General features: G+C 36.3%; 1 protein-coding gene across 1 annotated transcript; it reads right to left on the minus strand.

The window, feature by feature from the left end:
* Positions 1 to 35: 35 nt before the first annotated feature.
* On the minus strand, positions 36 to 17,079 carry tmco4 (transmembrane and coiled-coil domains 4). The gene is made up of 14 exons (XM_015377821.1): positions 16,946 to 17,079; positions 15,264 to 15,384; positions 15,002 to 15,176; positions 10,296 to 10,323; positions 10,074 to 10,203; positions 9,872 to 9,969; positions 9,635 to 9,778; positions 9,244 to 9,363; positions 6,715 to 6,879; positions 6,497 to 6,633; positions 4,768 to 4,852; positions 4,560 to 4,677; positions 4,330 to 4,447; positions 36 to 968 (listed from the first exon to the last, which is right to left on the minus strand). Exons 1-14 carry the CDS (start codon positions 16,986 to 16,988, stop codon positions 519 to 521), a joined length of 1,932 nt encoding a protein of 643 aa, XP_015233307.1. The 5' UTR covers positions 16,989 to 17,079; the 3' UTR covers positions 36 to 518.
* Between the last annotated feature and the right edge of the window lie 6,027 nt (positions 17,080 to 23,106).

The raw sequence follows: 23,106 nt of genomic DNA on the forward strand, positions 1-23,106 counted from the left end.
AAGTCGTAATATTACGACTTTATTCTCGTAATTTAACTACTTTAATCTCGAAATAGAAGAAAAAAATCTCTATCTCTAGCCTGGCCCTAATACTCTGTCGTTTGTTCTATAGAAACCAGGCTACAGCAAAAAATAAGGTAGGAGTAAAAAAGATGGTAGTTTACTTAACTACCAATCACTAAATGTTCTGAGCTACTTTTTTTAGATTTTGAAAATAAACCATTTACAGTTCTTCAAACAAAACAACTATTCATCCTTCATCAGTCTGAATGATGATTAAATTATCAGTACATCAAGAAGTGAAACAAGGCAGTTCATTTAGAGGCTGTTTTTCTAAAAGCTGCCATATGTAGGAGCTTCAATTCACAGTATTTCTGGCACCTCACTGTGCCAAGGATGAAAGAAAAAAAATTGTTTTCTACCAAAGAAGCTTCTGTGTTTCAAAAAAATAACTGGAGGCCATGAGAGCTAGTGAGGAAACAGCCGGTCCTGGAACATAAAAATCTCTTTAAAGGTTTTTATTTGTGTGAGCGCTCTGTAGTCCACTGTGCATCATCCCAGCTCCATGATATGTGTTCCTCATCCTGGTCAGCCTCTGTTAAGCCGTTGTTTTTTGTAGTTTCCTGGTTTTTAGGTGGTGAATTGTTAGGAATAGAGTTTTGATTGTCTGACTCCGTCTCATTCAGAGAGTCTAGCAGGTCGGTGATGTCAGGAATATCCCAGCCATCCTCCGTTTCCTCTGTCTCTGCCACCTCGCTCCAATCTCTGCCCTCTTCTGAACAACTTCTATCTTCCTCAGATGGATTCTGCGTCGCGCTGGCTTGCTGTTCCACGTCGTCCACGACGGTCTGGGCGGCTTTTACAGTCTGAGGAAGAACAAACGAAGCTCCTGGCACCTCTTTGGTGGGAACTCCGACTGCCACCAAGATGGTGTCCATCTGACGCATGTAGTCCAAGTGGCCTTTCACCTGAGACAGGATTTAGATTTGTTTTACTTTAATTGTGATTTTATTTACATCATCATTGTCATTTCAAAATCATCATTTTTAGGAAATTGTAAATTAAATAATTATATAGTTGGAACCAAATATTTGCAGATGCTGTGAAAGACATGAACTTTTCACTGTTTAGGATTATAGAAAATAAAACCTTTCCTGTTTAGGTCCAGCCAGCTTTACCAAAATCACCTCATCCTTTAAAAATTCCAGAATTTTAAGATAAATTTTTGTAAGTAGATGTTTGGTATTTAAGCTGCATGACATGAATCAAATATTTTGGTGTAACTCCTTGCGACAGTTTTTGGTCCATTTGGTTCAGTTTTTTTAGTTCCACTACAGAAATTAAACTCAAAGAATGAACATTAGTGTAAATGCTTTAAAATATAAAAGCAACACTTAAATTCAGATAAAAACAGCAAATTAAAAAATATATAATTAAACCAATGGTTATTTTATTTGTAGAAAATAGTTTGGGTCATGAGTTGACTCTCTTGGGTCTTTATGGGTCAGAAACTGAAAGTTTGGGAACCTGTAATTAATAACAATGGTTATTTCCATCATTTATATTGTTGACTAAATATGTTATGAATCTTAAGTTATACTGAGTTCAAACCAGCAGAATACCGTTTGTTGAAAATGTGTTTGTGTATCTTCTGTTTTTTTTTTGTTTTTTTTTTTAAATAAAGCTGCTGTCTCACTGTTTCTTAACTTGTCTGTTGGTGTATGTGAAATAAATCTTCTGTAGGTTCAAAGGGTGTAACTTTGTGATGAAAGGTGGTGGGGACACTCTAAGGGTGGGGGCTGATGGACCTACAGTTACTCCACCCCAACGCTTTCATTAGGTTTTTGTATTTTCCAAAAATGAGCTCAAACATATTATTGAATGCTTTCCTATTGCTGAGAACACAAGAGAACCATAATACACTGATAATTACATTACTAGATAGTTTTAGGGCATTACATATATAGGGCCCAAAAACATTAATGTATAAAAAAGAAACAAATAACAACCGATTCTGATGCCAAAATCAATATATCATGCCTAGAAGTAAAATTTCAATTCCATCCATCCATCCAGAAAAATATGGATATGCTGCATTTTAGATTTAGCCAAGCGTATTTTCTTCTTGTAAACTCTCTGGTTAACTTTTATTACGTGTTGCATATCCCAGTAAATCTGTTTCTCCTTTAAATCTGCAGCTCTCCATACTTCTCTCTCTGCTCTGTTTAAGAAGATTTATGAACCTCTTTGCTAATAGAATGATGCCAGAAACAAAGTTTCAAGATATGTAGAAGCTCTGCAGTCTGATTCTATCTGTGCAATAAGAAAACATGTTAATTTTAACCTCTAACTGTGAGTCATGGTCCTCTGAGAAGCCCAGCTTTTTTCACTAGTAAAAAAGAACAAACTATGTTTTGTCAAGATTCTTGCAATATAATAATGTATGAATTTACAATCTGTTGCCATTTTTAGCTGAAAAATCTCCGTATGTCTAATCAACTGATTTTTTTCGTGGCATCCCTAATTTTTTTAACCAACCCGTCTCCTAACTTTTACTTAAACATCAAAGTAGCTGCCGGTTAATATTCACTGAGTGCTGCTGTGTGTCTCTCCTCCTTAACGAAGTTGCACGCAGTGAAATGCGACTGCAAATCAGATGTCAACATCGAGAGGCAGGACACGGGAGCAGCGGGAGAGAGGAAAAAAAAACGGACTGAAAACGACTGAAAACGCTCTGAACACAGATAGCTGCACCCAACCTCTGTTCCCTTTGGCTAAAGTTAATGAGCCCAGAAAGTGGGGAAAAAGCAGAGATTATTGTACTTCAGAAAGTTACGCCTTTGATTGCTGCAAATTTGGAGACTCATTTGTGTAAATGCATTGCAGTGATCTATATTTATATAAAAACAAACAAATATCTGAGCTTGTTATCAAATTATATATGCTACAGTATGAGGTGCTAGAGGGCAATGCTGGCTCAGTGTCTACTTAGATAAATTTAATTGTCTATAAACTGCTCATTAATTATGTAAATTTGGGGGAAATTAGTTTCAAGGCTCAAAATAAAAACAGAAATGGTATTAGCATATGCAATCTAAAAATATTTAAAAGTATATAATGAACATATAAGCAAAAAACCTGATTAAAAATATAGTGATCTTTGTCACTTTGCTGTTTTTGAATGGAAAGGACAGAAACTAAGATAAAGTTATCTCTGGCAAACTTCTTGCCAGAGAAAAAACACGTCATTAATCCGTTACTCTCTGCTTCGCATAATGCACTGGTCGTCACCATCATGGATAATAGCGCATTGCGACAATAACCAGATACAGCATTGGGACTTGCTCAACAGCCGATGCCGCACTGTGACGTCACAAACCAGTAGGTGGCAGTAGTGTTCTTTGACAAACATGGATGTCTCCAGGAAAGCCCATTCAAATGAAAATGACTCTTAATTAAAAACACATCATTTATTGAAAAGTATGTAATAATTTCATACTTGGAGTACTTTCAGAAGTTTGAATTCTGTGACGGACTTTTCCTTTAAAAATTCTACATCCAAATGAAGATGTTGCCTCATCAGCGTCCTTCATACATTGTACATATCGGTTGATATTTTTTGCATTTGACTGAAATGTTCATGTTTCAACAGACCACAGCTCCCACTGATGTGACGCCTCTGCTTTCAGGCTTTCAGGCTATCAGGATATTAGATTAGCATTCTGTTTTCATTTTATTCTTATTACCCAAAGTCAAAAAGATGCCAACAATTTAAGAAAAATAACAAACTCAATTAAAGGAGTTTAAATAACAAGAAAACATAACATGGCATGTTTTATCTGGTTTGTTGTTGCGTTTTTTTTTTCTTTTACTGGTGTTTTTAAATTTCATTTTTTAGGTAATTGAGTGTTTTGAAAGCCTCTTGTAAATGAAATGTGATTATTATTATCATTATTTTTTATTAGACATTAAAGTAATTTACATTAAAGCGAGAGATCAGGGTCAGTTTGCTGTTATCATAAGTACCTTGTTATCTACGACAGGTTTAAACTGAAGGCTCTAGACTTGTCCTGCTATCCAGACCACATCCTGCATAGATGTCGAAGGTAAAAATCCTGTTTCCTTTGATTTAATCCTGAAGTGGGTGCTAAGACCAGGATGACTCAGAGTTTGCAAAGGCACAACCTTGAATGAATATCTGAAAGATTTGTATTTTTTACTAGTCTGTTTAAACAACCTTCAGTTCTCAAATTTTTCATAAAAATTTGCCAACAAAGCTAAATTCAAGTTTCCTTGCCTTTATTCTATTTGAAATGTACGAGGACTCACCACTGATGAGAGGTCCACATTAATTATCCGCCGGTCCTGGATGTTGATTGGCTGCAGCCCAGCAACAGACAGCTGTGCAGCTGAGCTCCGGTACAAGAAGCCCAGCAGCCAGTCTCCTCTGACAGGTGGAAAATTACAGAAAGCCTTTTACTGATGCTCTGCCACAAACAGCTGCGAATACCGACTGATCAATCTTCAAAATTTAGAAGAAAGAATTAGTGATCGTTTACCTGCAGTAGCCGTTCACTATTTTTCCTGCCACCACCTTCACCATTTTCTCCCAGGACTTCTCAGAACCGTCTACAGGCGCCCCGAGGAGGACCACATCCTCAACCATCCCTTCACTACCTGAAGATTTAAAACATTTGAAAATATTTCATCTTCAGTTAGCTTTTTATTTAAAAGCAGACAAGACGACTGCAGTTGAAATTAAATCACCTTTATCACTGGCAAGCTCCTGCAGACAGTAGTAGATGACTCGAGCCCCAAGACTAAAGCCTATAAGGCTGACAGGCCGCTTTCCCTTTTAAAATAAGCAGAAAAAAAGTCAATTAAGAATTTTTACAATATTTCAGTGCAAACATTGAATTGCATATTTTCTAACCTGCTATACAAACTTAAAGGCAGAAAAGTGTGCAGCTTGAGCCTCTGGTTGGTTACATTAAAGGTGAGCTCCTTGGAGCTTTCTGGACTCAAAATCAGCTCCCAATCAATACTGACAGCTTTTAGTGGGAGCTTCATGCAACCAGTGATGCTGGAGGAAGTCTCCATCTTTCAAGAAAACCACGTATTTATCCTGCAGGACAAGATTTACTAAAATGTACCTAAGTCCTCCATTGCATGGCTAACCAACCATGGCAGGAGCCTCTTTAAGTTTTGCCTTTCAGTCAAACATTCAGACATAAAAACAAAATGCACAAATGCAAAGCATGTGATTTATTAAAAAATATAACGGAAACAACGTTTAAAGGAATGAAAATGCAGCAGTAAAGGCTGTGGGATGGTTTAAAAAGGAAAGCTGGGAGGGCAGTGTTGTTATTTATAAAGAGAGTAGAGCGATAAGTGATATACTTTCCTGCTCTGTCACACCTTTTTTTTTTCCAGGGGGGGCTACTTTACTTGATCTGTTTTCTGTGCGTCTAATCTCCTATTAAAGGTCAGGTATATTGATTATTCATGTCTGGATCTGCCCTGCCTGCTATATGCACGCTGTGTGATTACAAATTTGGCAAAACTGACTGTTTTCCCTTGCCATTGAGAGATTTTATTTTGCATTCCCTCCAGAGTGAAAGCGTATTCCTTTGTTACCACATCTCTCTTCCCATCAGAAGCTGAATTGTCTTCTCTTCTAAATCCATCCTTTAGAGTTCTTCTTAGGCCCCTCAAAGAGCTCACTATGCTCTTTAGAGCAAAGCAATACAACACATCTTTGTGTCATTAACTGTCAATTCATTGCTGTCAAAAAATGAAAACTATTTCTCTTACTAACTCTTCACCTCATCTTTAAAAGACAGCTAATATGCATGCTTGGTGTGAGGGATTGCTGCAGGGTCAATGACTTGTTGCAATCAGCTTGTTTTTCTCTGACAGAAAACGCTGAAACAATCTGATTGGAAGATCTGATGAATCGTCTCTCTAAAGTGCCTTGAGATGACATGTGTTGTGAATTGGCACCATATAAATAAACTGAATTGAATTGATATATTGGTAACTGATGTGGGGCTGCTCAGTGGTGCATTGGGTATCACTGCTGCAGCAAGAAGGTTCCAGGTTTGATACCCGGTCCAGGGTCTTTCAGCATGGAGTTTGCATGTTCGTGGGTTCTCTCTGGGTACTATGGCTACGGTTAGGTTTATTTTTAATTTTTTTTATGTAAGAAATGTATATTTGAACAACTAAACCACACATTTTGGATTCCACAGTAAAACTTTGGTTTTTTATTAGTAAAACCCACTTCTCAGAAAAATACTACTCACCTAACCACCGTGGAACAGTTTTTCGTATGCGGACAAAATAATAGAATAAAGCTACATACAACGGTTAAGAGCAAATTAAATAATCTAACTCAAAGGCTTTATTTTTTTTTCTAAAGCAGAAAGAGAAAGCAAGGTTGAAGTTAGCAAATATTCCTAAAATGTCAAACTATTGAGACTAAACGCCAACATACCTGCTGCCTACTTCTCAGAACCTGAGCCAGGTGTTTGCCCACCTCAGCTGAGCGGTTCAGGCAAACGCACCAGGGGTTGTCGATGACGCTGGCAGCAGCTAACAAAGACGCAGGCCACGTCAGGGCCGTCACAATACCTGAGGACAGAAACAGAAAACAAATAGATCCAGAACAGATCTGCCTCTAGATACGGTTTTAATGAGCAAAGGTCAAAGTACCTGACAGCACTGTGTATTTAAGGGCTTCCTGAGCCATCATGCTGACCAGTCCGTCCAGTAGAGAGGTCATGGCGGAGCCCAGGTCCCTGAGGAAACGTGACTCCCACACCAAGCAGTACTGGTCTCCACAGTCTCCCAGGCTGCACCACGGGGCCTGGAACGAATCTGGAAACAGCAGATCTAATAATATCAATAATAAATCTTATTTGTTATGCATTTTACATCTAATAAAAATCTCAAAGTGCTACAGGTAAATTCATCATAAATTTAAAACTAAGCTTCATTGCAGAGTACATATAAATAAATATGTCGGTGGCATAATTATAAAAGGTTAAAAGTCGTAAGTTCTGCTAAAAGGAAATGTTTTTAAATCCTTTTTTAAAAGTCTGGATAGTCTGTGGTTCCCTCAGATGATCAGGGAGGGCATTCCAGGTCTGAGGAGCGGCAGAGCAGAAGGCACGGTCGCCCATGGAGCTTAGCTTAGCTTATTTGTTTGTTTTCAGGGGAACATCCAGGTGGTCCTTGAATGCCGAGTGCTTTTGCAGCCATTGTTAGTGAAGGGGACACTAAGCTTTTGACAGTGTTTCAGAGGAAGGGAGGCGCACAGTTTTATGCAAAAGCATAAATTTAATCTGCCTTTTCTTTTTTAATTACACATAGAAACAATAGATAGAGTTCAAAATATTGTGCATTTAATGTCTCTTTATCTATGCTAATTTCTTCCCAGGAATTAACAATGTAATGCACAAAGATGAACCTTTGAAGTTCATTGAATCACCTAAATATCAAAGCTAATATGTGCAGGATTTTTTGTGCACTTGCTGTAATTATTTGTCAGTTTTTTTCATATAAAGCTTCAATGTCTCCGGTGTGTCAATGTTATTTAAATAACAATGTGATGTAAAAATATAAATGGAAATTTAATCACCATCATTTAACATTTTATGGCAACTCAGTCAGTTTTTAGTGCATTTTATAACGATCAAATGTTATATTATAAATGTGGGAAGAACTTGTCTGTAGTGTGATCAGTTGTGATGAAATTGTTGGTTTATTTATTCATCAGGGTTTATACAGGAAGGAGTAACTCTTATTTAATGTTTTTTAATGCTCTTAGAAATAATTTTAATGACATCAACAAGTACTCATGACTCTCATATATACTCTGCAAAATTTTGTCATCTTCACCGTCGACAGGCTGCAGCCAGGTCCCGAATTCCTCGTTTTCCAGCCAGTTTTGTGGAAATGTAAAATTTCCATTTCTCTAGCTTTTTCTCCGCCTTGAGCTTCTTTCCCGAACAAACGGCTTTACGATCAATCGGAAGCAGTTCCATGCAAATATATCGCGATATATCTGACAAAATTGTTTTTATAAACTTTTTTTTTTTTTTTAAATAAGGCATTTTAAATGCCACAATAATCACATTTAATGCGTTTTAATGCCAATTAAGGCTTTAATTTAAAAAATAATAATTTAATGACTTTTAATGACTTGCAGAAAGCCTGATTCATGTTTCTGTCATATTTTACTGCAGTTTTTCTGAAACCTGTGGGCTAATCAGTGGCTTGATAGGGGTGTCCCCCTTTTATTCACCATTTGCTGTAATTGTTGATCTTTTCCAGTCCTCTTTAAACCTTTTTCCACACCATGTTTTTGTATCTAGCTCCTACTTTCCTTGCTAAACCATATGTGTCACTACGTTAATTAAATTAATCAAATTCTGTACCTGGAGGAATATCTTAATTTCCCCCTTTTAATATAACGAAATATGCCCGTCACCAAAGCAACCAGACCCTGCATGCCGTTTGCCTAAACAGGACAGATGAGCCCTTAGAGACGTTTTTATGGCATGCTATTGATGGTTTACCTTAAGATTTCATCAAATATAAACCCTCACTGTTTGATGAAATGTAAAGAAACTAAACTAACCTTAAAACAATATAACAAAGTGCGGCTTAATTAAAATAAAAAAAATATCTCCAGTACTAGTGGTAAGCATTTACCATATTGTTCATCTTGTGAAAAGTTTCTAGTCATAAGTATTTTTGATTTATTGTCAAATCAATGATGATTAAAATTCCTGAAAAAATGGGGGAATTATCTGATTTTTTTTTTTTTAACCACTTTTCTTATTTTTCTTTCATTTTCTTGTATTTATGCAGTGAACAATTTAAAGAATTTGATTAAAAGATGTAAATCATATTTCTTTATGCATCTGGTTTCCTGAAGAAGCTGAATTTAAATGTGTTTCTTTAACAGTAGTATCAATGATTATGGGGCTGTGAATTATACTGTAAGCAGTTATAGCCAAACATTTAGCTGAGAAAGACTGCAAAGAAGTAAATTTTTTGTCATCTTCTCTTATAGTTATGATAGCATCCCCAAACATTGTAATAAAATGTCAAATATATGTCTCCCAGCCCTGCGGTTCCCTGAATGTGCATTATTCTAAAATGACAAACGTCTGGTTATCGTTCCTAAAGTGCAACCCTCCAAACCTGTTTGCAGAAAGCGGAACCTTTACTTACTATATTTACCACTACAGAGCCAGCCCGTCACTGCGATGGTCAGGTGAAGATGCTTCCCGGAGCTCATGGGTCGAAATTCAAACTCCTCTATGGCGCCAACACACTTGTTCATCTTATAGCCTTCAGAGAGGATGCAGGGAAAATCAAGCATCAAGAAGAATCAAGGAGGGGTGTTCAATTAAAATGTTCACCGACTACATATTATGACTCCCAGTCTAAGAAAACTGCTTCTACATAAGAGCTGCTGTTGTCTTAAACAATGCAATCTCATCCAGACCCTGATCTTTTATTTATTTACCTTAAAACCCAGCAATTTCTCTATTATATACCCATTTGTTTATTTTTACTTTCATTTAGGGTTTCTCTCTGTGTTTTTGTGGAGTTTTCTTACCAGTCAGTCCAGCTCCAGCGGCCCCAAACAGAGAAGCCATGATGGCGATGCCAGCAGTTGATCCCAGTGCAGCGGCCCCCCCGGCCCCCAGGACGGCACCTGCTCCAGCTGCCACCAAAGGGGCTGCCAGGCCACCTGTCACACCTGGCAAAAAAAAACATGGTTACAGAATGTAGAAAACCTCACATAGACTCTAGTTTAGAGAATATTGTTGCTATAATGAGCAGAAATAATCACCAATCACAGTCCCTCCTCCCACAGTGGCCAACCCAATCAGAAGGTAGCGTCTTAACTTTCGTCCTCTTTCTCTCCTCCGCCGGCGGGAGGACTCCTCTCTGGAGAAAACAGCGAGATAAAGCTAAACTGATCCGACTCCTCCAATCCCTCCTAGATAAAACTTCTAAGCTCTCTCATAAATAAATCCATCCATCCATCTTACTCGCTCTCCTCTACTGCTTCCCTCAGCCTCTCTCCAAGCGTCTCCTCAAACTCCTCCAGCTGCTGCGGGGACACTCGCAGCAGGCAGCTAACATGGCGGATCAGGACTCTGGATCTGGCATCATACTGACCTGATAGGGACAAACCAAAGATCACCATCTTAGGATAACTTTTGTTTAGTATTTTATCTGTACCAACAGATGTGATGTCATAGGTTCCTCACCATCTTTGACAGACAAAGACACCAGATCCTGGAAAAGAAGAGAAGAGCTGGTTAGAGCAGAAAGTCAGTCCACTGCCATTTTTGTTTTCTGTCTAATTCAAATTATTTTGGTAAATTTCTGACGTATAAATTAATAATAAAGAGCTACTAATCAAACCAATTATTTACCATAAAGGTTTTGGTCTTTCTCAGTCTACAAAAGAAAAAAAATCACTTTCCATAAACATACGTCCAGACATAACATTAAACATACATGTAACATACCTAATCACAGATATAAGAGGTTATATCATTTTTTCCTTAGCATGTTCAAAAATACCATCAGTAAATGATATTTATTCTGTTTTTAACTCAAACAGGTTCTGAATTCCAGAAGGGAGACTTAGATTCAATGCTTTGCATGCTATTTCTTATATTTTTCTATATGCAGTGTTTTTAATTTTTAAAGTGTTCCTTTGAACAAAAGGTTTAGTTACTGGTTTGTTATATCCCATTTTATTATTGGGTCCAATTGTTTCTTTGTTTTGTAACTGTACAAATATGTAAAAAAATATATATTTTATTTGCATTTCCCAGTATTTTTGAGCAACATGAGAAATAAGGCAAAACCACAGAGACATTTATAATATGCACAACTTTTACATAAAGTTTGTAAACTAAATTTGTTGTCCAAAAGTATACCTAAAAATGTGTTATTATAGACCCTTTGTGTAACTTAACATTATTATTGATCTGATTAACAGAAAATACATGAAACTTTATCTTATTTTCATTTCAGGATCGCTTACTGTCATCAAGAGATCAATCGGTAATATGGAGCTAAATCAGTGACAGCTTGCATTGGCGCCAGGGCTGGGTAAAAAAATCGATTTAACCGATTTGGAATCGATTCCTTTACATTTTTGCAAAATCGATGTCTAGGGAAAGGAGATTGATTCATTTTATAGTGACCCACATGACGTTCACATTCAAATAAGCAGGAAAGATGCACTCAAGATGACTTCAAGCCAGACAGCTGCAAATATAGCCCATAGGTTGACTGAAGACATTAACAAATGGGGGCTGACTTGAAAACACCCTGTAGTTGATACAGACAACGCTGCAAATATGGTTTGTGCAGAGAAGATAATGCAGCTCATGCATGTCTGCTGTCTCATGTCTGCTTGCTCGAGTGAGGCTTCACTTTTTCATTTTTCACAAACAAGTTTGCACTTTTGAGACAGTTTTGTTAACATCTCGTTTAAACTGTCTGATTTACAAGTTTGCACTTCGTGTTTAATGTGACAGGAAAAAACAAAATACATGAGTATTTTGAAACACAGTTGAACCACTTTCATTATTGTAAAAAAAACAAATTGAATCGAAATTAATCGATTTAGAACTGTAGGAATCAAAAACTAAACGATTCAGGACTTTGGCGAAAAATACCCAGCCCTAATTGGCATTAAATGTAAGATTTAGCATTGAAAATGTAAACATTGAAAATTCAAACACTGAAAATAGAAACAATGAAATTTAAAACCTTGAACATTAAAATATTGAAAATTCAATTGCAAAAAAAATAAAAATTAACATAAAAAATGTAAAAAAAAAAAATTATGATAAAGCTGTGATTTGTAGCTAGATAATTTTTTTTTTTTTTATGAGAGATGATTGCAGAGTGACTTTCGGCTATGATTTCACTAAAAGCTGGCACTACTTTTGCATCCTGGGGGCTGAGCTAAACTGAAGCCTCCTTCAGGGTACTTTTTTTGTTTTCCCGGTACCTCGCCATCTATCTGCAGTAAACTAACGAAGGGCGCCAGCTGAAGTGCTGCTGCTCAGCCACAAATAAGGTTGTTGATTTTGTTTTTATCTATTGGTTGTATAAAATGACAAGTGATCTAGTAGGTTTAGATTCAAACTAAGCTAAGTGAAGACCTACATTTCAAGAAGAAAACAAGAGCTTGCAATATCTATGGAGTGAAATCAGTGAAGGACCCCGAAGAAGGCTTCAGTTTAGCCCCGCCCCCTTGATTCAAAACCAGTACCAGCTTGTAGTGACATCATAGCTTAAAGGTATAGCAGAGGATGTTATTTTTCTGGGTGGATCATCAAAATAAGTGGTCCTCCTAATTGTCAATCATTCTGGTGATATGTTAATGTAAGGCCGTCCTACGAGCTCGTCCCCATTTTAATTTACCGGCAATGAGTCTGACATAGTGGAAAAATTGCAAATCTTCTTTTGGAAAGTAAGTTTGTATGAGTGAGTGTGCACAAGTAGAAAATGGGTTTGTGCATGCTCTCGCATGCATTTCCCTCTCTGGAGCGGGTACAGGGTTTTAAATGTGCACAACCCTGGAGCGCCCTCTCCAGGGTTGTGCACATTTAAAACCCTGTACCCGTATTGTCATGGTCTTGGTTCTGCTGTTCTTTTCTTTGCTCCTTGTTTTCTAGATTTATTGGCCTAATTCCAGTTTTGTTGTATTTCTAGATTTATATTAGTTCTCATGTTTTTCTGTTGTCCNTATGGAGTGAAATCAGTGAAGGACCCCGAAGAAGGCTTCAGTTTAGCCCCGCCCCCTTGATTCAAAACCAGTACCAGCTTGTAGTGACATCATAGTTTAAAGGTATAGTGGAGGATGTTATTTTTCTGGGTGGATCATCAAAATAAGTGATCCTCCTAATTGTCAATCATTCTGGTGATATGTTAATGTAAGGCTGTCCTACGAGCTCGTCCCCATTTTATTTTACCGGCAATGAGTCTGACATAGTGGAAAAATTGCAAATCTTCTTTTGGAAAGTAAGTTTGTATGAGCGAGTGTGCACAAGGAGAAATGGGTTTGTGCATGCTCTCGCACGCATTTCCCTCTCTGGAGCGGGTACAGGGTTTTAAATGTGCACAACCCTGAAGAGGGCGTGGCTTTTCAAAACTTTGTGAAAATCCTCCACTATACCTTTAAGCAACTCTGCAGCCAGTCACACATTTCCTCTCTCATGGAAAATATGCTTCATCTGAGAATGACAGCGTTGTCAGAATTTTTTACGGAGTAATTTGAATGTTTGACTTTTTAATGTTTGAATATTTAGTGTTTCCATTTCCAATGTTTGAAATGTCAGTGTTTAAATTTCCAATGCCAAATCTGGTATTATATTTCAATACAATTTTTTACAGATTTAGCTCCATATGATAAAGGTTTTTCCAACAGATACTGATTAATCTGTCATAATTCTAACCATCCTCAATATGTGCTGAGGAAATTTTTGGGCTGATTCTTGGAGCAAATATTTCCTTTTCTTCCATTCATCATAACACGATGAATGTTACATGATACTCAGTTTAAACAAAAAACAAGGAAATATTAACAAATGAAACAAAACATTAACAACAAACAAAAATTTAAAAAACATTTCATACTCAGAAAAAAGGTTTTGAAATTACTTTGCTTGTTTTAGATTTTCTTTTTAAAATTTTTTTTTATATATTATTCTTTCAAGCTTTTTTTTTATTGTTTAACTGTTGAATTTATTTATATTTCTCTTTCAGATAGAGTTGTACGAATTTTACTAACGTCCAGCAGACCAATAGACATGCTTCTTCACTCCTCACTACATAGGAAAGCCTGCGCCCAGAAATAAAGGGAGTGATCTGTAAAACGCAATGTTGAAAAGGATGCTATTCATAAAAGTTAGTCTGAAAAAGATAATTTTGAAAAAAAAAAATAAAATAAAATGGAAAACAATAAAGTATGAAAAAACTAAATCTGAGAAAACAGCTAACTCTCAAAACCTTTTTCAAATTTCCATTTTCTTTTCATGCAACAATAATGGAGCAAAATTCACTCTACAGGATAACAAATGCAGGGAGCAGCAGTGCATGCACTTCACCTTCTGATAATGTGTAGCTTTTAGATGCACTAATGAATCGACCAATGTATGCACATACCGACTGAAATGGACAAAAAATGCTCTTTTTCTACTATTTGTTTCAATGTGTTCATATTCTCATTTTTCTTCAAAGAAGAAATTTTTTTTCATCTTTAACACAACAGACACACAAAAGACTCTATTTTTTACTCCTAATTAGATTTTTAAGTAAATCTCTGACTCCCATTTATACCTTGGTTCTATTACAAGCATAATCTTCCGTCCTTGTGTTGTGCTAATGATAGGACATCATTTGCTCTCCTTTCTTAATAATAATTCACAGACATTATTTTAATTTTGTAATAACCCAGTTTCCAACAAAAGGTGTTATTAACCATCCTCCACACTTATTAGCACCACTGGTAGAAAATTGTGTGTAAAAAAAAAAATCCTAATCACGTTTTTTAACAAAGCTACAAGCTTTTAGAAATATCAGCAGCAGAAGGAATAATTGCTGCTTTCAGATTCTGCATAAAAGCAACTGGAACATTCAATACATGATTGTTTTAAACAGTAGAGTAAATACCATGAAAATGGAGGATTTTAAAAATCAAGGTTTTAAGGGAATTAATGAAGCTAAAGCAGAGCAATGATTTATAAAATAATCTAAATAACTGCAACTGTGACAAACGAGGCTGGACGATGACCGAGGTTTTATCTTCCAACATCTGCTGTGAGCAGAACGGTGAGAGTGGAAACAAACCACTTTTAACTCAGATTTTTAACTAATCTTTACATGTTTTATCATAAAAGCAGCTATAGTACAGCACCATTTCCTTCTTTATTAAAGCGTCAAACACCTGTATGATGGGTGTGGCTCCTGCAGCCACCAATGGATCAGCCTGTAGGATGGAGAGAAAGGTATCGATGCCCTCGAAACCCAGACCAGACAGGAAAGCCCCCATAACTGGCATCACCGACTCATCCAGATCCAGCCACTGGACCAAGCTCTGCAAGTACTGCTCCCTAAACACCCTAAGGAAGAGATAAGAACAAGAATGCTGCTTTAATTACAGTAAACAGGACTCAGGATTTGATGATGCGATACGATCGCCCACACACCTGTTTTCAGATCCAGCGAACAACTGGCCTAAGGAGACACTGCACAGAGCAGCAAAAGCAAAGCGGCTCTGTTCGCTCAGCTGTCGGCTGATTATGTCCTCCGGGCCGTGATCTTCCTTCCCTGCTCCGCGAGGTGATAAATGGACAAGGTTGACTGATTAATAACATAACAAGAATTAGACACATGGTGGGAAAAAAAGCAAACATGACTCCATGTCACATGATGCATTAGTATACATTTGTATTCAGCACCACGGACAGAATCTATTCACTTTTACTGCAAATTCAAATGTACTTCAAATAAATGTTTCAAATTGAACCCCACAGCATATTGTTTCCACCACCATGTGTTAAGGAGGGGTTCATCTACAATCTTTTCAGTACAATCTTTATGCTATCTTTAATAGATGTTTTATTTGTGAAGGAGAGTAATACAAAAAAATATTCTGAGCATCCTGTATAGATATGCTACTATAGGCTTAGACTGCTGGAGGACATAGGGACCCCCTTTCATCATTCTATTCTCCCATTCTGCAGTATATGTTAGTTTAAACTCTAATGTTATGCTCTCTCTTTACTTTTTTCATGATAGCTGCATCTGGTCTGTACCTGTTTGGCTGTGACACCAGCCCAGAGAGAAATGTCATCTGTGCTGCTGCCACCATCAGCTTTGTTTATATATGTTGGAGCTTGGCCTGTTTTTCCAGTGTAGTCCTGTTTCTCTGACTGTGACTAACCGAATGTGCTCTCTTCATCCTCTGACATGGGAGCTGGCTTGGAGCTCCTCTGCCTGGCTGTGTGTTTTCTGGATGGGGCTAACTGACAATTAACTTTTGTATCTCTGCTTCTTTTTTCTATCTCCTCTTCTGTCTCCCTGAACCCCAGTCGGGCTCAGCAGGTGGCCGCTCACACTGAGCCTGGTTCTGCTGCAGGTTTCTTCCTGTTAAAAGGGACTTTTCCCTCTCCACTGTCACTACAAGCATGCTTAGTGTGAGGGACTGCCTTGGAGTCAATGAGTCGATGCAATCAACTGATTTTCCTTAGATAGAAAACTTTGAATCAATCTGACTGTGTGATCTGGTTGAATTGTTTCTTTAAAGTGCCTTAAGATGGCATGTGGATGCGACATTGTGAATTGGCGCTATATAAATAAACTAAATTAAACTTAATTGAATTTCCTTTTGGAGTAAAGCTCTGCCTTAATGTTGGTTTATTACGTTGAAAACATTCATGTGCAGCTCGGTGGATAGTCTTTTCCAATGATTTTAGTCAGTCAAAATAACATTACGGTTCCATTTTAAAAAGATTTGAACTTCCTGAGTTAATAATGCAGCCTGTTTCTTACTGTGTTATTTATAAAAACTGGATTAAAGTCTAAGTTTATACTTCTCATTATCTCTCTAATGAGCTGACCTGAATTCAGCTGCTTAACGGCGGCCCACTTATTCAGTTTCGCTTCGTCTTTTCATTAAAATACATTTTCCGGTTATTGCTACAAAACGCTTTAATCCAATAACAGCAGCAGTGCATTAGTTCCAACAGCTGTCCCCTCTGATCAGTTCTGCCTCTATTTCAGTCAGTAAACAAGCTAACGGTGCTTTATGAAACACAAATGTTGCAGCGGGTTAACGTCCTTATTTCAATACAATAATGATAAAAAAGTTCAAAGAATGTAGTTTCACCTGGAGAGAAGTCGCTGTGAGTTTTGCTTTGTTTTTCCTCCATGATTGTAGCTCAATAGCAACTCAAGAGGACTGAACTTTTGTTGCATTCATGTTCCCCCTGCGGGCTCGGACATTGCAGCTTCCAAAATCTATGGAGGACCAGGAGACCTACTGAAAAGGAGAAAACAGCCATTTGTCATATGTGAAACGCGGTTTTTGGATCTCTATTTAACAACTGATTTGAAGAAAAAAAAAACGTTTTCAAATTGCAGTATTTGATACAGTTTCTCTTTAATAGTTGAGTTTAAAATTTGCAATTAAAGACACTTTTCAGAATTGATTTCTACTGTAATTGAATGATTTAAATGCTAAATTTGAAAGGCCTTTTTTTTTCTTTTTAAGTGATTCTCCTGGTCTTCCATTACAAAGGAGCATTAGGGCCAGGCTAGCGATTTATTTTACTTCTATTTCAAGAATAAAGTGGTAACGTTACAAGAATAAAATCATAAAATTACAATAATAAAGTCGTAGATTTATGATAATAAAGTCATAAAATTACGAGAATAGTCATAAAATTAGGATAATAAAGTCACAATTATAATAGTCATAAAATTACAAGAATAAAGTCATAATAATAAAAAAATAAAGTTCTAAGATTAAGAAAAACAAGTTGTATTTTATGACAACTCCTAAAAGAAGCACCTTCTTCTCTAAAATGAGGAATGTGGAGCATCATGTGAAGTTATACTTTGGCTCTGGTTTGACAAATAAGGAAATATTTTAGCACCAGCATCAAACTGGGCAGAATGTCAAAGTGGCCTCAGGTTGCTGTTTGGTGGAGCTGGTCGACCTTCATAAGCTGGTCGGAGCTCCAAGCTTTCTTTCTGAAACAGGTTGTGGCGCAGGCATAACTTTCTGAAGGACTGGTGTGGACAGTCCCCATCCATAATTTCAAAAAGTAGACTTTGGCAATAAGTGGGACAAATTTCTAAATTTGATTTTGCTGTTTTGAAGGAGGATATTCACTAGTGTAGCTGAAAGGGAAGACATCCAATCAATCAATCCAAAATTTTTTTTGGATGAATTGAGAGATGAATGAATGAAATTGAAATTGTGTATGTACTAGGGAGGCATGGTAACTCGCAGTTGGCATTGGAATCAGCTGTTCATCCTTTTGTTTATACATGAACTATCTATAAATATAAATATCTGTGCATTTTGTTTTTTTGGGGGGGGGTTCTAAACAATAGGAAAGCATTCAATAAATACATGTGTGAGTTAATTTTTATAACTACATGTTTCAGCCATGACATTAAGTCAAGGAAATGCAAAATATAACTGAAAAAAGTTTATATGTACTGATATTTTTAATGTACTGATTAAAATACATGGGAGTATGAATCAGTAAAATTTCAATTACTAAACAGTGTTTTACACATACAATGAATTTGGGGGCAAGATACTCCACATGAACCAGAATACATTTGGAAGTATGTGATGCGGAATAAAAAGATTGAATTCTACTTAAAAATACTTTATTGATCCCAAAGAATTATTAAATTAATGTAGGTTTAAATTAATGTTATGAGAATAGAGAAAAATATGATCAAGTATTCATAAATAAATAATAAAAACTGCTGATCTGAATGTTTCCTTTTTGAATAGCTAAGGGTAGAATATAAACCTTCATAAAAATATTATATATATATATCATTTAAAACAGCAAAACTCCATCGTATTTAAAACACTTGAAAGCTTTGTCAAGTTTGTCTTTGGCGTTTATTGGGTATAATTTTTCCCACTGTCCTCAAATGCATCACGCGCTCGCGCAGATAAGATTGACGTAACTTCCACGTCCTCTTAGACGTGTTCTCACGATACCAGCGTTTAAACACATATTTAATGAATTTCTATTTTAATAAACGGGTTTCATAGGAGACATTTAAGTTTTATAACCAAAACTTTTTAAATAAAATGAACCAGCTGCTCTGTAGTTGGAAACTCCGCTTAATAAAGAGACAGAAACAGAAACAGGCCCCTGAATCAGTGTTATATAGAGGTGGCCAGTAGGTGTAAGTGTAGCTTCTATTTTCTTCTCACATATCCGTTTTTATTGTTCACTTTCAAGCAGCATTCTCAGTCTTTCTGGCAGTTTATTTGTCCCTACTGTTAGTGAACACATGATGGTGATGATATAGATATTTATTTACCAGATATTCTCAAATGTTTCTTGATCAGAGTTGTTTGTTCAGCGTCTGTGAAGGTTGACCCCAGCTGAATGCCTTGCATGAAATACTTTGGTGCTGATAGATCAGACAGATTGAAGGTTGCCTGCCAAGCAGCTACAGTCAAGGACATTCTTTAAAGAGCACATTGGTGCTGGTTGAATAGATGCAGCCTTTGGATGTTTATGCAGCACCACATGTGCATGTTTTAATAATACAAGGATTAAAAACCTAGATGTCAGAAAATAAAGAAATGCAAATATATATATTAAGGCAATACAATTCTATTAAATGCAAATAAATGGAAACTAATTATATTGTGAAGGCAACTCTGAGAGATTTTAAAGAGTATTTCTAGACAACTACTAGCTGAAGTGTTCACACCCATTGAATTTTTTTTTTTATTCTGTCTTATTCCTTGTTAAATGCATTAATGCATTTTATTTGTATTTTGGTTAACAGACCACAGGTACCTATTTAGAAATTCCAGAATGAATCATAACTTTGGCTGACTTTTCACAACAAAAATAATAATAAATGAACTTTATTGATCTCACTTTGGAGAAATTTATCTCTGCATTTAACCCTTGGGGAGCAGTGGGCTGCCATTGTGTGGCGCCCAGGATGCAGTGTAAGGGTTAAGAGTCTTGTTCAGAAACCCAAAGTGAAGGCTGATGGGGTTCGAACCGGGTACTTGCAACCTTCTAAGAGAAAATATTGCTACAAGTACTAGTATTAAGTCAAATTCAGGTCTATTTTTCCTGTTATTCTGTTAGAAACTGTATATTTTCTTATATGAATATCAGCATCCCTAATAAAAGATATCCATCCTATTTTTAAAAAAAAAAGCTTTGGTGTCATTTTAAACCCCAAAAACATAAGTAGAATGGTGGTACTTAATAAAAATGCATAGCTGTCAGAAATCAGAAGCTATCCTTTCTGAAAATGGCATAAAACATTTGCAGCTCTGATTGAGTAACTGTGAGGGACCGAGCCAGTCAAGCATGAGGTCACAGTGGTGATTTCCAAGAAAAATTAGTTTTATTTCTCTGAAGTAACAAAAATTCAAACAATAAAAATTACAGGGCTCATAAAAGAGATCAAATGAAGAGACTAACTCAAGGCAAAAAATATCGAGGTTAAGCATAACAAAAACTCATACTAACCTGACACAAACAAATTAAACAAAAACAAAGGGGACTTAAATACTGCACTGGAAAAAATGTAAATCTTTTTCTTAAAATAAGTGCATTTTTTCTTGAATTGAGGAGGTAAGTGAGACACTTTGCCAATGGAACAAGACAATTTACATTTAAAATAAGAAAAAAACAATTTCACTGTCTTATTTCAGGCGCATATTATCCAATTACCTTATTTTAAGAGTATAAATCCTCATTCCATTGGCAAATAATCTTATTAACCTACTCAAATTAAGGGTAAATACAGTTAATTTAAGACATTTTGACTTATTTCTAGATGGTTTTTGCAGCATGGCTGATCAGACCAAACTGACACACTGAGGAAGAGGTAGGGAGAACATCTAGACAAATTTTACAAAAATAACAAAACTGTTAGATTAAGAGATACATTGAAATTACTATAACTAAACAAAAGTAACAAAATGAACAAATCAAAAGAATCAAAAGAGAGATAAATATGCAGAAAAATAAAGTGAGGACTCCATGGTCATCCCCCCATAGAGCAACTCCAGATGGTATCTTCCAATCTGTCAATCAGACAATCGAAGGATTGATGGTATAAGGCTGAGTCCTTTGCCTTTGCATAGTTGAAAGTATTCCCCTCATCACCAGAAAAGGAAGCACAAAAAACATTAAGTATTTGACAAAAGGAAATATGTAAAAGTTAACCAAATGTGTGTGCTACAATTGGAACCAATGTCTTTCAATACTGTCAAAATAAAAATAAACATGACAGCATATCTATGCTGCCAATTGTGAAAACCAAAGTGATACAGTGGTTATGTGTGGCGTTACCAACAGTGTGACCATCACAGTAATAGTTAGTTGGACTGTGGGCAAAAAAAAACCCACATTCTCTTTGGGTTTTAAAGGTCACAGGGCCCTTTTTATAAACTTACAGTTCCTCATAAAAACTCATAAATGTGAAGTGGAAGAAAAATGATTGAAAACTACATGTGGTTTGCAGTTTCTATGTGGTATAATAAGAAAGTAGCAGCTACGGGCCATTCATTAAATTCAATGCAATGGTCTCATTAAAAATGAGATGTCCTTTATGTCACATTTACATCTCCTTGATAAAATCAAGCAGCAATCAAAACTAAAGTGTATTTTTATCCTTCTTGAATTCCTGACCTCTGCTAAGAGAAAAATGCTGATTTCAAATACATCTCAATTTGATATCCTTAGTGTAGGAGATAGTTGTTTTTTTTATTATTATTATTAATTACATTTTTATTTAATGTGTGATTTAGGGGCTTGGGCTGGAATTTAAGGTTATTTATTTAATTTGTGTATATATTAGTAAAAAGAAAATGTTTGAGTTATTCAGTTATGTTTCTGGTTAGTAATCAGCAATTTGGGTGGAAGGACCAGCATGCACCCTGGTGGGTGTTTGTTTTTTTTTGTTTTTTTTTTTTAAACAAGTGCAAGAGAAGGAGTGATGTTCCTGTGATCCTGCTTTCTCGCAAAGGATAATAAACTGTAAAATGAAAGGACTTTGTCTGGAACACTGTATTCTTATTGCTTGCATAAATTATTTGTCCATAGTGGATCTGTGGCCCTTGTGTTTTTTTTTTGTTGTTGTTCAAGGTGGCCCAAATTACTTACTAGGAAGCAGGTGCATGGGTTAAGACATGTGAACTATTTACACAGGTTTCAAGTTCATTTCCCAGTCTGTAAACTTGTGTCACACTTGAATTCTTGAATAAAGTCTGGAAGAGGAAGGAAATATCTAATGTTGAGCTCCTTAATTCTCCTTTAAAATAACCAAAACATAAGTGATAACAGACACGTACTATTATCAGATGCTCAGATATCAGATTACTACTAAGGGCCCCTTGGGAGACATACTTCAGTACCAAATGATCACAGAATATTAAGAATCTGAGACACTAAAAAAATTATCAGAATATATAAGATTAAACATCTGCTGAATTCAACAGATGAGCAACACATTTCCTCACTGGGTGACAACATTTAGGGCAGGGGAAACCAATTAAAAATCAGCAGGGTCCGAATAAAGAAAATCATCAACCAGTAAAGGACCGGAGACATTTTTGATTATAATCTCTTACATTAACCAGAATTTAACACTGAAATAAAATCAGTTTTTTATGCATCTATGTTATACATTGACTAAAAAAAAAAAAGAAAAAAAAGAAAAGAAAATTTTTCCATTTTGCTGAGTTTTTATGGCAATTGGGGCTCTTTTTTTTAACAGTAGGCTAACAGGAAAGCAGGTATGAGATAGGGGAAGAGGATTTGAACCCTTACGAACCCTAACCAGTATAGTGGGTCTAGAAATTAATGTTTTACTAAAACAGACACCCCCATTTTTTTTAAAAGATTATTTTATTTTAAGATGATTAGAACAACTTTCTAAAATTAACTGACTCATGTCGATGACCAGCTAGTCAGTAGAGGGCGCTAGTGAATGAACAAACGAGGAAACGTCTATAGTCTCTGCCCGCGCATGCGCCGTCAATAATAAACCGCTGCCAGCAGAGCCAGGCACAACGTATTAACGTGTCCGTTCCTCATCATTCACAGGTACTATTTATAACTATTCCTAAACATTCTTAAAGATGTTGAAAGTAATGTGAACTGTCTGTGACATGATAGTAACGTGTTGAGAGGACTTGATCCGAGTTCTGATAAGTATTTGTTTTGTTTTGTCGAGTCGAATAACGGCAACCGCCAGTAGTTCTTTAACGGCTGATCACAGAGAGCACACGGGACGTATAGATGTTTATGT

This window comes from Cyprinodon variegatus, unplaced genomic scaffold (assembly GCF_000732505.1).
Source record: "Cyprinodon variegatus isolate N-32 unplaced genomic scaffold, C_variegatus-1.0 Scaffold159, whole genome shotgun sequence".
NCBI lineage: Eukaryota > Metazoa > Chordata > Actinopteri > Cyprinodontiformes > Cyprinodontidae > Cyprinodon > Cyprinodon variegatus.

What these genes read in the sequence shown, in the direction of transcription:
- tmco4 (XM_015377821.1), bottom strand. Translation starts at nt 16,988, where the DNA reads ATGGAGGAAAAACAAAGCAAAACTCACAGCGACTTCTCTCCAG. An exon ending in GAAGCAGTAGAGGAGAGCGA is followed by an intron (nt 9,970 to 10,073) that starts GTAAGATGGATG and finishes TGTTTTCTCCAG; the next exon opens with AGAGGAGTCCTCCCGCCGGC. An exon ending in TAAATACACAGTGCTGTCAG is followed by an intron (nt 6,634 to 6,714) that starts GTACTTTGACCT and finishes TTCTGTCCTCAG; the next exon opens with GTATTGTGACGGCCCTGACG.